The sequence below is a fragment of the Miniopterus schreibersii genome (assembly GCF_964146895.1).
Source record: "Miniopterus schreibersii genome assembly, chromosome: 1".
NCBI classification, from domain to species: domain Eukaryota; kingdom Metazoa; phylum Chordata; class Mammalia; order Chiroptera; family Miniopteridae; genus Miniopterus; species Miniopterus schreibersii.
The window spans coordinates 176,688,942-176,702,519 of record NC_138101.1 but is presented as its reverse complement, the minus strand read 5'-3'; the positions used below and the strand labels follow the sequence as shown (position 1 = coordinate 176,702,519).

General features: G+C 50.5%; 1 protein-coding gene across 8 annotated transcripts in view; it reads left to right on the top strand.

Moving 5' to 3' along the window:
* TMEM229B (transmembrane protein 229B) overlaps positions 1-9,021 on the top strand; it is a 38,217-nt gene extending 29,196 nt beyond the window's left edge. For 3 of the 8 annotated variants that reach the window (XM_081121177.1, XM_081121178.1, XM_081121176.1), the window contains one exon: positions 5,473-9,021. In XM_081121177.1, coding sequence (XP_080977303.1) covers positions 5,491-6,003 — 513 coding nt within the window. In that variant the 5' untranslated portion in view covers positions 5,473-5,490 and the 3' untranslated portion in view covers positions 6,004-9,021. Of the gene's footprint in view, positions 1-4,009; positions 4,719-5,469 lie in introns of those variants that run through there. The other 5 variants (XM_081121183.1, XM_081121181.1, XM_081121182.1 and 2 more) reach the window with 4 other exon arrangements.
* The last annotated feature ends 4,557 nt before the right edge of the window (positions 9,022-13,578 follow it).

Below are 13,578 nucleotides of genomic sequence, written 5' to 3'. Positions count from 1 at the left end.
CATGGACCAGGCATGTTCTCCTGGCACCACACCTCAGAAGCCGTCTGACCCTGCTTAGGTATGCTTCCCCTCCACCTACCCCTGTTCTTCCAGGTACGGAAGATTCCAGAAACAATGCAGGCCTCTGGCACCCCTGTTCTCTCCCCCATCCTCTCTTGTGTTGTAGCCCTCTCCCTCTCTGTGACAGCTACCTCTTTAATCTTTTGCTTGTAGGGTTTGGGGTCCAGCCCTTCCAAGTTGCCTGCTCCAGGGGTGACTGGAACAGCCTCTTGATTTGTTACCAACTGGGAAACTGTTCTTGGTTGTCCCCAAAGATGACACCAAGAGGCAAAAAGAGCAGAGTTTTAAAAAATCAGCATCAAGGTGGGAGCTGACCTGAATAATGGGCTGCTGGCTGAATAGGAAGCCTCTCCCCCAATCCTGTGGGTTCAAGTGCAGGTCAGGTGGACAGGCAGGTTCAGAGGGGCCTGAGTGGGGCGGGAGACAACGGTCTTTCGGGAGTTCCGGGTGAAGTGAGGGTGTGAGGAGCTGTGCCAGGAACACTGGCCCTTTCATGTCAGCCTATTTCTCAAGCCTGGCCTTCAAGGGCTGGTTCTGAGCCCGCCCCCTCCCCCCGCTCAGTCGTGTGGAAGCTGGAAGCGCACACTGACTATCCTCAGCTGAGGTTTTACTCTCCCTGGGGCTGGCTGTTGGTGCGGGTATTGTTTTCACAGGGTTATTTGGCTGCCAGGTTGGTGTTTTGGGTGGAGGTAAAGACCTGACCTGCTTAGCACAGAAGGCTGCCAGCTGCTAGTGAGGGCAGGGACCAGATGACCCTGCCTCAGGTCGAAGGGGGCACTCTAAGCAGGAGAAGCTGACCAGCAAGCCTGGCACTGTGCCAGGGACATAGCCACCCTTTCTTGAGCTGTATTCTTAGTAGCTCATTCATCCCCACAGTAACACTCAAGGATAGTTACTCATATTATCTCCACTTTACCTATAAGGAAACCAAAGCACAGAGAGGTCAGGTAAGATGCCCTAGATCCTGAAGGTGGGGCATATCAGCCAGGATGCAAACCCAGGCAGGTAGGATGTAGGGGCCCTGCACTTAACCACTAAACCCTATTCAAACCTGTGAGTCACGGTTTGTTGTTGGGGAAGAACCTGTGTTAATTTCACGTGAGTTCAGGTGTTCTTAGGTTCATTTGCCTGGCAAATTTATTGAGCATCTTCTATATACAAGGCACAAAGATGAGTAATACATATTCATTTAACAATTTTTTAAGGTAAAATTTATTTTTATAAAAGTTATGCATATTTGTTAGAAAAAATTTTAGACAGAAAAGTACAAAGAAGGAAATAAGAATCACTTATGTCACTCACCTTCCAGAGGTGATTGCAGCTAAATTTTTTGTCTACTTACATGTATGTTATGCCTTTGCTGAATCAAAATCATATTAACTATTCAATTTGGAATCCTGCTTTTGTCTCTTAGCCTTGTATTAAACAAACATTCATCGAGTGGCTACTAGTGCTGGCCTTCAGACGAGTTATAGCAAAGTTGAGTGTGAAGTGTCACAGACTTGAACTCTGCAGAGGTGACAGACAGGGTGGTGGACAGCCCTGGAGTGGGAGGTGCTTAGGAAAGTCTTCATGGAGGAGCTAGATCTTGAAGGATTATGGGTTCAAGGGCAATGGTGGGGGTGGGGTAGAGGTAGCAGTTGGGATGGGTACTCCAGGTAGCAAAAACATCAATGTAAAGGATTGGGAGGACAGGATCTGAGGTAGAGGGGGGTCACCTCTATCAGCTGTCCCTAGGGGTTTGGGCCTTACAACGTTAAAGATTCATGAATGGGCGTTAAGTGGGGAGAAATATTGGGTTTGCATTTTAGAAAGATTGCTGTTTGAACACACTCTTGCATAGTGTGATGAGTGAATTGGAATGGAGGCGAGGAGGGAGAGGAGCTGGGAGACTTTTGGAGTCATCCAGGTGAGAGATGACAAAAGCTTGAACCAGAGCAGCAGCAATGAGAAAGAGGAATGAAGAGAAGAAGATGGATTTCAAAGATATTTAAGAGGTAGAAAGGACAGGCATTAATAGCTGACTTGGTGCTTTGCCATGTGTCTTGCGTCAGCCAATAAGATGTTAGTGGGCCTGACTTAACCAGAGTCTTGAAAAGCACTGGTGCCACTGGGCTCGTTTGTTCTTGGTCCTTTGCCCCGGCCATGAGAAGAACATGCTGGGGCTAGTTCCCTAGGCGCAAGAGAGGATGAGAGACAAGCAGAGCAGAGCCACCCCAGCAAAACAGGACAGAGCCTCCAGAAGACTGGTAGTCTCGGGATGGAAGTCTTGAATCCCAAGATCTGCCAACCCATGGACAGGTGAGCTGTAGTAATAAATCAGAATATATTTAAGCCACTGAGTTTTGGGATGATTTGTTATGTAGTAATTGCTAACTGGTAAGAAACGTCTTTGCTCTTTTTATGGAATGCTTAGTGTGTGCCAGGTATGGGGGATACAGTGCTGAACCAGGCAGACAAGGTCCTTACTCTCAGGGAGCTCATGTTATAGTAGGGATGTGGCAAAGGAAGCTAGAATGAAGCCAAGGCTTCTGGCTGCTAACCAGGGGCATGGTGGTACCAGTAATTAGGATGGGTCATAGGAGGAAAACAGGTTTTGGGGAAAAGATAATGAGTTTGATTTAGGAAAGGAGTTGGAGGTGCCTATGGGACATTTAAGTGGAGGTGTGCAGGAAGGAGTGGGATATATAGGTGCAAAACACAGGAAAGATGTCTGGCTGGGGAATCCAAGTCATCAACATAATAAAACAGAAAATCACGTGTACCAAAGAGAGACAGAATAAGTGTTGTGCATATTCAGAGGAGGAGGAGAGGACTTATGTCTGAGAGGATGAAGAAGATTTTGTTCTGAAGGTAACCTGTAAGCTGGGTTTGTACTTGTGGCAGTGAGAGGAGAAAGGCACATCAAACACAATGGATAGGATATTCAAAGGCATGGAAGTAAGACGGAGAGAGCTGGACTGTAAGAATGAGGCTGAAAAAGTAGGTTGGAGTGAGATCATGGAGAGTCCTGAACACCAAGGATGCTGCAGGGTTTCATTAGGAAATGGGGAGCCATTGAATGTTTTTGAACAGGGGAGTGACATTAGGCACTCATGCCTAGGAGATGGGCAGTAGTATGTAGTGATATAAATTTTGAAGTAGAAGTCAAGAGATATGGATTCTAGTCTCAGCTCTTCCATTCACTGGCCCTGGGATATGGGGCAGATGACTTCTCTCTGAGCCCCAACTGTCTCTCTTAAAAAAACGGGAGTAAAGCCTTGGCCAATGTGGCTCATGTCCCATACATTGAAAGGTGGTGGGTTCGATTCCCAGTCAGGGCACATGCCCAGGTTGCAGGCTTGATCCCTGGTTGGGGTGCATACGGGAGGCAACTGATCGATGTTTCTCTCTCACATCAGTGTTTCTTTCTCTCTCTCCCTTCCTTTAAAATCAATGAAAAACACATCCTCAGGTGAGGATTTTTTTAAAAAAGGGGGGGGAAGTAAAACTACCTGCCCTTCACATGAATCTCAATTGTGTAAGAACCAATGACAAAATGTGAATGAGAGTGCTCGGAAGACCACAAAGCAATGCACGTGGGTGGGTATTTTGTGACTAGGCCCACTGCAGCTGAAAGATGTGACTAGAGCTCCTAGACAGGCGGGCAGAATGCAGATGTCATCTTGTTAACCCTCTCCCACTTGGAGAAGAGATTGACAGTGATGTCAAGCCTGGTGTCCACTGGTAGCTGGCTGCACTGGGATTCATGTTCTCATGCTCTGTCTTCCTGTTCTCAATGCAGCTCTGAACTCTCCCATCCCACCATCTATATAAACAACACGTGTCATTTAGACAGTGACACACCAGGAGAGGCCTGTGCCATGGCTGCAGAACAGAAGACTGGAAACATTTGCTGCCCTCAAGGAGTATACGGACGGGCTAGTTGGATCAAAAGGGCATGTGCCTAAAATAGTAAATAAGGTGGCATTTGATAAAGCGCCATTGAGTGGTCCAGACAGTTGCTGGTGAAGGGTGAGGAGAAATAAGAGGCCTGTGGGCTGGGCCTGGAAGACTGGGTTTAAAAGACAGGAGGGGGAGGGGAATAGGAGTGGAGGGGAAGACTCTCTCCTCTGTCAGCCCACTGGTTTCCTTTCAACATCGAAACAAAACACCAAAACCCTGCTTAATGGAGCAATTAAGGACAAATGTGACCACAAGGAGCCACAACTTCACACCCATTAGGATGTTCATCCTCAGAAAACCGGAAAATAACAAATGCTGGCAAGGATACGGAGAAATTGGAACCAGTGCGTTGCTGGTGAGAATGTAAAATGGTACAGTCGCTATGGAAAACAGCAAGGCTGTACCTCAAAAAATAAAAATAGAATGACCAGATGATCCAACAGTTCCAATTCTGAGTATATACCCAAGAGTTGAAAGCAGGGACTCAAGCAGATGTCGGTATACCCATGTTCAAAGCAGCATTATTCACAATAGCCAAAAGGTAGGAGCAACTCATTAATGGATAAATGAGTAAACAAGATGTGATATATCTAGATAGATAGATCACAATGGAACGTTATTCAGCCTTAAAAGGGGAAAGAAATTCTGACATATGCTACAATGTGGATGAACCTTGAAGATACTGTGCTAAGTGAAAGAAGCCAGATACAAAGGTACAGATACTGTATGATTCTATTTAAATAAGGTACCTAGAGTAGTCTAATTTATAGAGACAGAAAGTAGATATGGGCTGGGGAGGGGATGAGAGTTAGCGTTTAATGAATATGGAATTTCAGTTTGGAATAATGCAGAGGTCCTGGAGATGGATGGTGGTGGTGGTGGTTGCACAGCAGCAGTGTGAATGTACTTACTACCACTTCACTGTACACTTAAAAATGATTAAAATGGTAAATTTTAGGTTATGTACATGTTAACACACATACATAAAAGACACATGTGACTGCTTGCTTAGAAAGATCTCAGAAACATGAGTGATGTGGAACTGCCTGAGAAGAAGTGGGGGAAGAGATGGGGACTCCAGCGGATGGGCCTGGTGAGAAATGAGCTAGTAGCCTAGAAATGGGGGTGACTGATGGGCCAGGATAGCTGACTCTCCCACAGGTCATCCAAAAAAGTTACTCTAAGGAGTGTAGTAGACACCTCCTTCGAAGAAGCATTTGAGTAGAGTTAGAGGAAACCACTGAGGTTTCTTCATTTCTCATGCCCATCTGGCTCAGGTAAGGAATATGGGATAAAGTCAAGATTATGGTTGGTAACCAAAGAGAAAGGTAGAGGCAGGTTTGAAATCCACTCCACCTTGGTTACATCAGAGACTTGGACTGGGTGGTGGAAAGGCAGCAGGAGGGGTTCAGCCCTCCCTGCCTCCCTCCTTCGCACCCTCACCTGTCTCCTCTCTGTCCCCAGCAGCTGGCCCCACTCGGTGCCATGGCTTCCGTGGAGCCCCTGACGGCGCTATCCCGCTGGTACCTGTACGCCATCCATGGCTACTTCTGCGAGGTGATGTTCACGGCGGCCTGGGAGTTCGTGGTGAACTTTAACTGGAAGTTCCCGGGGGTCACGAGCGTGTGGGCGCTCTTCATCTACGGCACCTCCATCCTGATCGTGGAGCGCATGTACCTGCGCCTGCGGGGCCGGTGCCCGCTGCTGGTGCGCTGCCTCATCTACACGCTCTGGACCTACCTGTGGGAGTTCACCACCGGCTTCATCCTGCGCCAGTTCAACGCCTGCCCCTGGGACTACTCCCAGTTCGACTTTGACTTCATGGGCCTCATCACCCTGGAGTACGCCGTGCCCTGGTTCTGCGGGGCCCTCATCATGGAGCAGTTCATCATCCGGAACACCCTCCGCCTCCGCTTCGACAAGGACGCCGAGCCTGGGGAGCCTGGGGAGCCCGGAGGTCCCCTGGCCCTGGCCAACGGCCACATCAAGACTGACTGAATGGAGGACTCGTGGGGGGGGGGGGGCAGGGGTCTCTCATGAACCCTGTGGAGAAAAGTACCACACTGGTGGAGTTGCCCCTTCTGTACAGCACAAGCCTCACCCTGTCCCCCTGCCTCAGCCCTGTGGGGCGCACACAACCCGCATTTTGTCCCTGTGGGTTGGTGTTGGGGGCGGGCTGTTGGGGCAGCAGAGGGACTTGGGATTGGTCCATGGATCTCAGCCCAGCTCAGAGACTGGAGGCAGGAGGCAGGAGGCCTGAGGCTTCGCAGCAACTAGACTACATGAGTGACTTTGGAAGCAGCAGGCCCTGTCCTGGCTAAGAGACTGAGAAATGGGCAGAAAGTGGGAGGCAGGTCTGAGAAGGCTTGGGGCTGCTGCCTCAGCCACCTGGTTCCCTCTCTCCTGGTTTAGTTGGGCTTTGGCTGGTTTCATTAGGCAATATTCAGGTGCTTGCTTGCAACCAATACCTCCCCGGGGGCCTGCTGAGCTGCAGCCTAAAGAGAGACTGGGCAGCCAGGAGGCTGCTTGGAGCCATGCTAGTCTGCAAGGGCTGAGAAGCCTTCCCTTGGCTCCTCCCCCTCCCCCAAGGCCCCACGCTGCTCTCTTGGCCTTCTGGGGGCCCCCTGGTGCTGGATTCCCACCAACCTTGGGCTTTGGGAGGTTTCAGTCCCTGTGCATTTGGTGGCGTTTCCCCTTTTCTCTCCTATTTTCTAGGCCTTTACCACTATCAGCCCTTTATCCATGTCAATCACCCACCAACCCCCAACTCCAACTCCCCAGCTAACACAGCAGCTGCCAGAGATAGAACCCTGAGACACCCTTCCCACCCTCTGCAGCCTTCCTTCCACTGTTGCCCCAGTCTGGTGGGCTGTGGCAGTGCCCCTGGTGCTCTTCTCCACCCATGCCCCCTCCCCGCAGTGGCCCAGCTGAAAACGAATGATACCCACAACACACAGCCAGGACAAGATGGGCCCCACAGATCCACAGTGGGGACCTAGAGACAAATCAGTGTGTGTGTGGGGGGTGCAGTGGGGAGGGGGGAAGAGGCACATAGGGGCATCTAGCATTCTAGGGGATGGGGGAGCAGTATCCAGTGTTGGAGACCATCCTTGGCGGGAAGGGGTCCATTCTGGTTCTGTCATAGCCCTAGCCCTGCAGCAAAACCTCCTCAGGGCTACCCCCCTCTCACCCTTCCCAGCAAGGCTGACACTTGGAGCTTGCTCCTCAAACAGTATTAACCCTGCCACACTCATGGGCATTGTTATCTTGGTTGCCCATGACAGGTCCATTGCTGGCAGTGGACAGGTGAAAACCTCACTCTAGCCCATTTCCGGCTCTGCCCCACTTGCCAAGGGGAGGGGTCCATCAGAACACAGCCTATTCCATGGTACATGGTCTCTTTTTGACCACACTAGGACTTAGGTAGAAATTAGCCTTTCCCTTTTTATAGAACATTAAAAACTGATAATGCCACCTGTGGAGACAATCTCCTCTTCTTGCTGTGTTGCTCCACCCAGACCGTGCAGACAGCACAGGGCCAGGACAGGTGGGCTGGATGTGGGCAGGAGTGGTGACTTGGGTTGGGAGAAAGGATGGGAGACTGTCTTTGGCAGGGTTGCTTTCTGCGGTTGACCCTGTCCACAACAGGATGGGTCCTGGGTAGGCTCCTCACATCTAGGCACAAACTACATTCTCCTGGGGCTAGTCCTACCTTTGATTTTACTGTGACCCCAATTCCAGGGCTTTGGGGCTTCTAGGGATTTAGGCTTCCAGTGGGGGTAGATTGCTTTCCATCTACAGCTGGAGGGGATTCCAGAGGAAGAAGATTGTCTGGCTTCCCTGTTCCCTCTAGGTAGCTGTTTCCTTGGTCCTCTCTCCCAACTCCATGCTATTTTAGTCTCTTGGACCCCAACACCCCTGCAGGCCCCCATGTGGGCCCCTAGACCATACCACCCACCTTTGCTCTCCCTTCCACGATGGAATCTGGTGGTCAGCTTATTGATGTCTCTCAGCATGAGGCCTCCACAATTCTCAGCCTGATCAAGCCCTTGGATGGCCTACTGGATCTGGCTGCTCCAGATGTTGCCCTATCGTCATTCCTCAGCACCATCTTTTCTCTGTGCAGGAGGTCCTGGGGTAAGCCTGCCTCTCTGGCAATGTACAGAGCATTGTGTCCCTGTTTCATTCAGGTGCCCCATGGCTCCCGTTGTCCCTCGTAGGGCACAGAGCCCCAGCAAAGGGAGGCAATGAGCCAGGGCTTGACCACAGGATCTGCAGGCTCAGAGTTCATCGGGGATAGCCCAGACTTCAACTCTTCTGTTTTGGGTATCTTCAGAGCCTCAATTCCTTAGTGCCCAGGCACTCAATGTTTGGAGTAATCCCAGCCCTGCCAGGCAGCAGGGGTGCTGGCAGAGAGAGTCAGCTTGCTGTTTATGAACTGCTGGTGTCCTGGGCCTCTCTGCTGGACATTGCAGCATCTCTGAGTTACAGATTGCCATGTGCTGCCCTGCATGGTTGAACTGCTTCCATGTCCGCTAGGTATCCTGTCTCTTGTGCCCTGTTCCCTCTGATGCCAGTGAGTCATAATGGCATCTCAATGGCCTATGCTTATTCTCAGCAATAATACCTAGGGAGTGGCCATGGGGCCTTTTGTCCTGATCCCTTGCCTTCTGCATGGGTCTCCTGGGGAGGCAGCCCCTGCGTGGGTCAGTTCACGAGAACCTGTATTTATGAAGCTCCGGGCCCTGCAGACGTCGCAGGGGATGCAGAGAGGCCCAGCACTGGAGGAGCTATGGCCAAGGGAGGGAGCATACCTTCCACCCTGAGGCAACCCTAGACCTGGAGGAGCTGCAGGTCCTGGCTCTGCAAGAGGGCCTTTGAGGCGGTGGGATTGTCTCCCAACTGCCGCAGCTCTTCTCGATTGTTTGCCCATTGCCTGCTCTGTCTCCGTTAGTCTCTTTGTCTTTCTTTTCACATTCGTGCACATAAAATATACTGGTGTTTGTGTTCCAGGACTGGCTCTGACCCATCTCTTTCTCTATTTTGGAGCCACCTTCCTAGGGCTGCCAGAAGCCAGGCTTTTCACACCCTGGCCTCACGCAGTCCTGAGCTGAGAGGGCTGCTGGGTGGGGCCACCCCATGGGGAGGGCAGGTGGCACTTCCCGCAAATCCTTTTCACTGTATTTGCTCTGGCCCTCTCTGGAAGCCTGAATTCTCCTCCCAACCCCCGACTGCCCACCAGTAGCATAATCTGGTCCAGGCCTTACTTTGGTCCCAGGCTGCGAGGTGGATGGAGAGTCCTGGGCAATATCCAGGGTGGCTACAGGTTAGCTGCATCTGCCCATGAGGTGAGCTCCTCTCCAACATGCCAACCAAGACCTGGGATGGCTCATGAGGCCGGGGGGCGGGGCACGAGGGAGGAGGCTGAGGGTACCTCAAGACTCCCTACTTTCCATTACATGAAAAGTCACACTTTGAAGACATGGAGCTCTGCACTCTCCTGAGAGTGCCACCTCCCCCGAGATGTGCATTTGCAGGGAGCAATCCCTCCCTACTTCCTGTACCTCTGCTCTATCTAGTGGCCTTTCTTCTCCCCTCCTCCCCCCATTCTCCTGGCCACTTTCCTACTTCCAGGAAGAGAATGGAGGGTTCAGAATTTCCTGTCAGTTCAAATAAACACCCATGACTTGACCCTTCCCACTCCAGCCCCTTGCCCCCAGCCCGACAACAGCCAGGCTGTCAGACACTGGCTGGCTTTCCGATGGAGTAGACAGTGTGCTTTCTGAATCCCTGAGAAGGCCCTCTACCTCCCCTACTCGCCTGAAGGTGTTTATTTCTTTGACTGAAAGCTTCCCGCCTTATAAAAATGAGTGAGTATAAAGCCCCAGCAGTCCTTTACATGTTAGTATAAACAAATCTATAAAGCTATTCCCTTAGAACAGGTTTCTACAGAAAGAGAGGCAAGCATAATGAAGCAGGGTCTACCTATGGGACTTCAGAGAAGAGGCAAGAGGTGAGGCTCAGAACAAGAAGGCCGAGAGCACTCAAGACCCTTCTTAACTGGCTGCTCCTTCTGTCCTCTACTCAGCAGGCGCCTTCCTTTCTTGATACTTTCCTTCCTTGTCCCCTCATCCAATCCAAGGGAACCTTCTGACAACTGTACATTGAAAGAAGTTCTCTTTAAGAAGCTAAGGCCAAGAACCTTGGCTGCATCTTATGAAATCTGCCCAAACTGCAAAAGACTAATGCTTAATTAATAACAGTGAATGAATGACCACAACCTTGCCTTGTCTGCTGGGGGTGCCTATCTCCAAAGGGACAGCTGGATTGCCTGTTCGGTGGACAGGGAAACATGTCCTCATCCGCAGGTTACAGGGAGCCCGTCTTAATTTTAACAACAGCCGTGGTTCCTACCACAGCTAGCCCCAGCTAGCCCCACGCCACCTCAGTGCCACAGTGGCCAGGCACTGCACTGAGTGCTCAAAGGCATTTTCGCATTTTCTCCCGTCAGAGGTGGGCACTGTCAGCTCCATTTCACAGAAAGGTCTGGGGGCAACCAGTCTGCAACTCCGACTTACCACATCATTCTTTTGTTTCGATATAAGCAGAAGACACTTTGGGGAGGATTTGTGATGCATCAGGCACCCTTTCGTACTTTGGTGAGATTATGGGTGTTGTAGAGCCCAAATGCGATTCACAGAGAGAGCTTCATGTTTGGGAGTGGGAGAGTTGGGGGAGAGATGGGGTTATAAGGAAGGAGGTCTGGGAATCTTAGCCAAGACTTCAGACAGTTGCTACAAGGATCCATCCCTGCGGAGGAAGGGTTGTGAAATTTTGGCCTCTTGCAACCCTGGGCTTAGGGTTCATGCCTCTCCTTCCCACATACATTTTGTTTATGCCCTGGACCTTTTCCCTTTCATCCCAATTACTTTTCCTTGAGATTAAGCCTGGGCCCCATAGATGTTCTCAGAGGCTTTGAAACTACCAGATGAAAACTTTCTCCTTCTGAAAACTCAGATGGATCTGAGAATTGACCTTGTTAGTTCTACAACTTCTTATTGACACCACAGTGAGCCAGGGACAAGGCTAGTTACTGCAGTGTGTACAGCTAGTCAGGGAGAAAGATGCGTGAATGCTCACACATCGTGTTCTCACCACAGTGCTGATAGTCCTCCAAAGGAGTAGCCTCCAACAGGGGAGCCTGACTTGTCTATAGGGTTAGCTAAGGATTCCCCAGGTAAGAGACACTGCATCTCCTTCCCCCACAGGCACGTGTCCCCTAATCTTTAAGGGACCCCATGAGACTTGCAGCCAGGGGAGCAATGGGCAGCGGCAGCTTGTCCCAGGCTTACCCCCTGACCCTGCCTCCAAGGCCCCTTTTTCTCTGACTTCCCAGTGAGCTAAAGCAGCCCAGCCTGGGCTCTCCTGTTGCTGCTTCTGTGCCCTTCCTTGTTTCATTGTCCTAAGTATATTTTTGCTGCGGTCAATAAATTCTTGCTTTCTTTTCTAAACACACACAAAAAAGAGTGAGACACTGCAGATTTGAAGGTCAAGTACCAATGTTTTCAGAGGTAGGCTTGGCTACTCCCTGTCTGGAAATGCAGATATTGACTCTACCCCAAGAGGTGCCTAAATGGGTACAGTGCAAAACGCAGTCAGCACACAGTGGGTGCTTTAAGGAACTCTTGATGAATGAAGTCCTATCTTGAGTCCTATCAAGGGTCAGCCCCAGTAAGCTTATCCTAAAGGGTAGGCTGAATGTTCCAGGGCACCAAGTCTCCCTTGGCCGCCTGAAGCTAGGAATCCTGTTTGAACAACCACCTCCCTGCCATATCTTTGCTCAGCACTTCAGAGCAACTCACCCTCCTACTTTCTCTTTCCAAACCATTAGTCCCTGAAGAGCCCTGCCAGCACCCCACCTTCACTCTGAGTCTTTGGACCTTTGCCAAAGACCTGGCTCCACTGATTTGTCCATCTTTTCACCCCTGTGATACACTTTCTTGGTGTGGGAAAAGGTGTCCTTTGAGTGCCAAGCAGTGCAGAGAAGAAGGAACCCCTGGTAGTCTGGTCTGGCTCCTTACCTCTGTCACAAGCACACCTTCCAAACAGAAAGGAAGTTTTCTGGTTTTTAAAGGTTCACTGATGATAGCCCTGGCCAGTGTTGCTCAGTGGTTAGAGCACTGGCTCCTCATACCCAAGGGTCACAGGCTCTATTCCCTGACAAGGGCATGTACCTGGGTTGTAGGTTCAATTTCCCACCCTGGTCGGGGCATGTGTGGGAAGCAACCAATCTCTCTCTCTCTCCCCTCTCTCCCTTTCACTCTCTCTAAAAACCAATGGAAGAAAATATTTTCGGGTGAAGATTAACAACAACAACAAAGGTCCACCGATGACCAAAGTACCTGAGGATGAAGCTTCTTAGTTCGAGAGCAGGGTTATATTAGTTTTCTAGGGCTATTATAACCAAGTACCACAAATGGGGTGGTTTCAAACAACAGACAAGTATTCTCTCACAGTTCTGGAAGTCAGAAGTCCAAAATCAAGGTGTCAGCAGGAGGCTCTGAAAGCTCTAAGGGAGACTTGTTCTTTGCCTCTTCCAGCGTCATTCTTGGTTTCCTAGGCTTGTGGCAGCATCACTCCAAGTCCTGCCTCCTGGGCCATGCGGCCTCCTCTTCTGCCTCTTCCTAGGACACATTATCATTGGGTTTAAGGCTCTCCTACGTGATCTCATCTCAAGACCCTTAATTTAATTACACCTTCAAAGACTCTTTTTCCAAATAAAGTCACATTTGCATTTTCCAGGGATTTTGATGTAGACATATCTTTTGTGGGGCCACCATTCAACCCTCCATTGGGGGTTAAGAAGAGAGATTTCTGCTGAAGTCCTTGCATCCTGTACCATTTAGGAATTCGTCAAGAGTAAGAGCTGAAAGTACAGTGTGGTGTGGCTCAAGAGAGAACCCAAGGATTTAGGTTGAGGATGGAGCTTTCCATCCCAAGATGCGTCCTGTAGCTGCTGTGATTTTTCTGTTTAGATGTAGATCTGACCATTTCACCCCTGCTCCAGACGCTTTAATGATTTCCCAATACCTTTAGGATCAAGCTCACCGCCTTAGCGAGGCTTACACAGCCCTTCGTGGTTTGGCCTCATTTCTCGCCTCCCCCTCAGTCCCACGCAATCCAGGGAGAATGACTTGTAGTTTCCCCACCAGCTCCCTGCTCACTGCCAGCAGCTCGTGTTCCTGTCCCTGGAACACTCTCCTTCCTTCTCTTAGCCCAGCTAGAGGCTGAGGCGCTCACTTACAGCCAGCAACATTGGGCTCTGTTTACTTCGAGCTCTCCCTGGCCCCAGCTCTCGATTTAGTTCAGCAAACTCAGGATGAGAGCTGTCTCCCTGGAAACTCTCCATGTGACAGCCGCCAGCAGCAGTAGCTAAGTTCTTCCAGTGCAGTTGATGCAGCAAACTTTCATTTGCCCATGCACCTGCCATGTACCAGGACCTGTGCTAGGCTTGTGGGACTGTGGTGAACAAGGTGGACTCCGTCTCTGCCCTCCCTGTGTGATGCCTTCCCC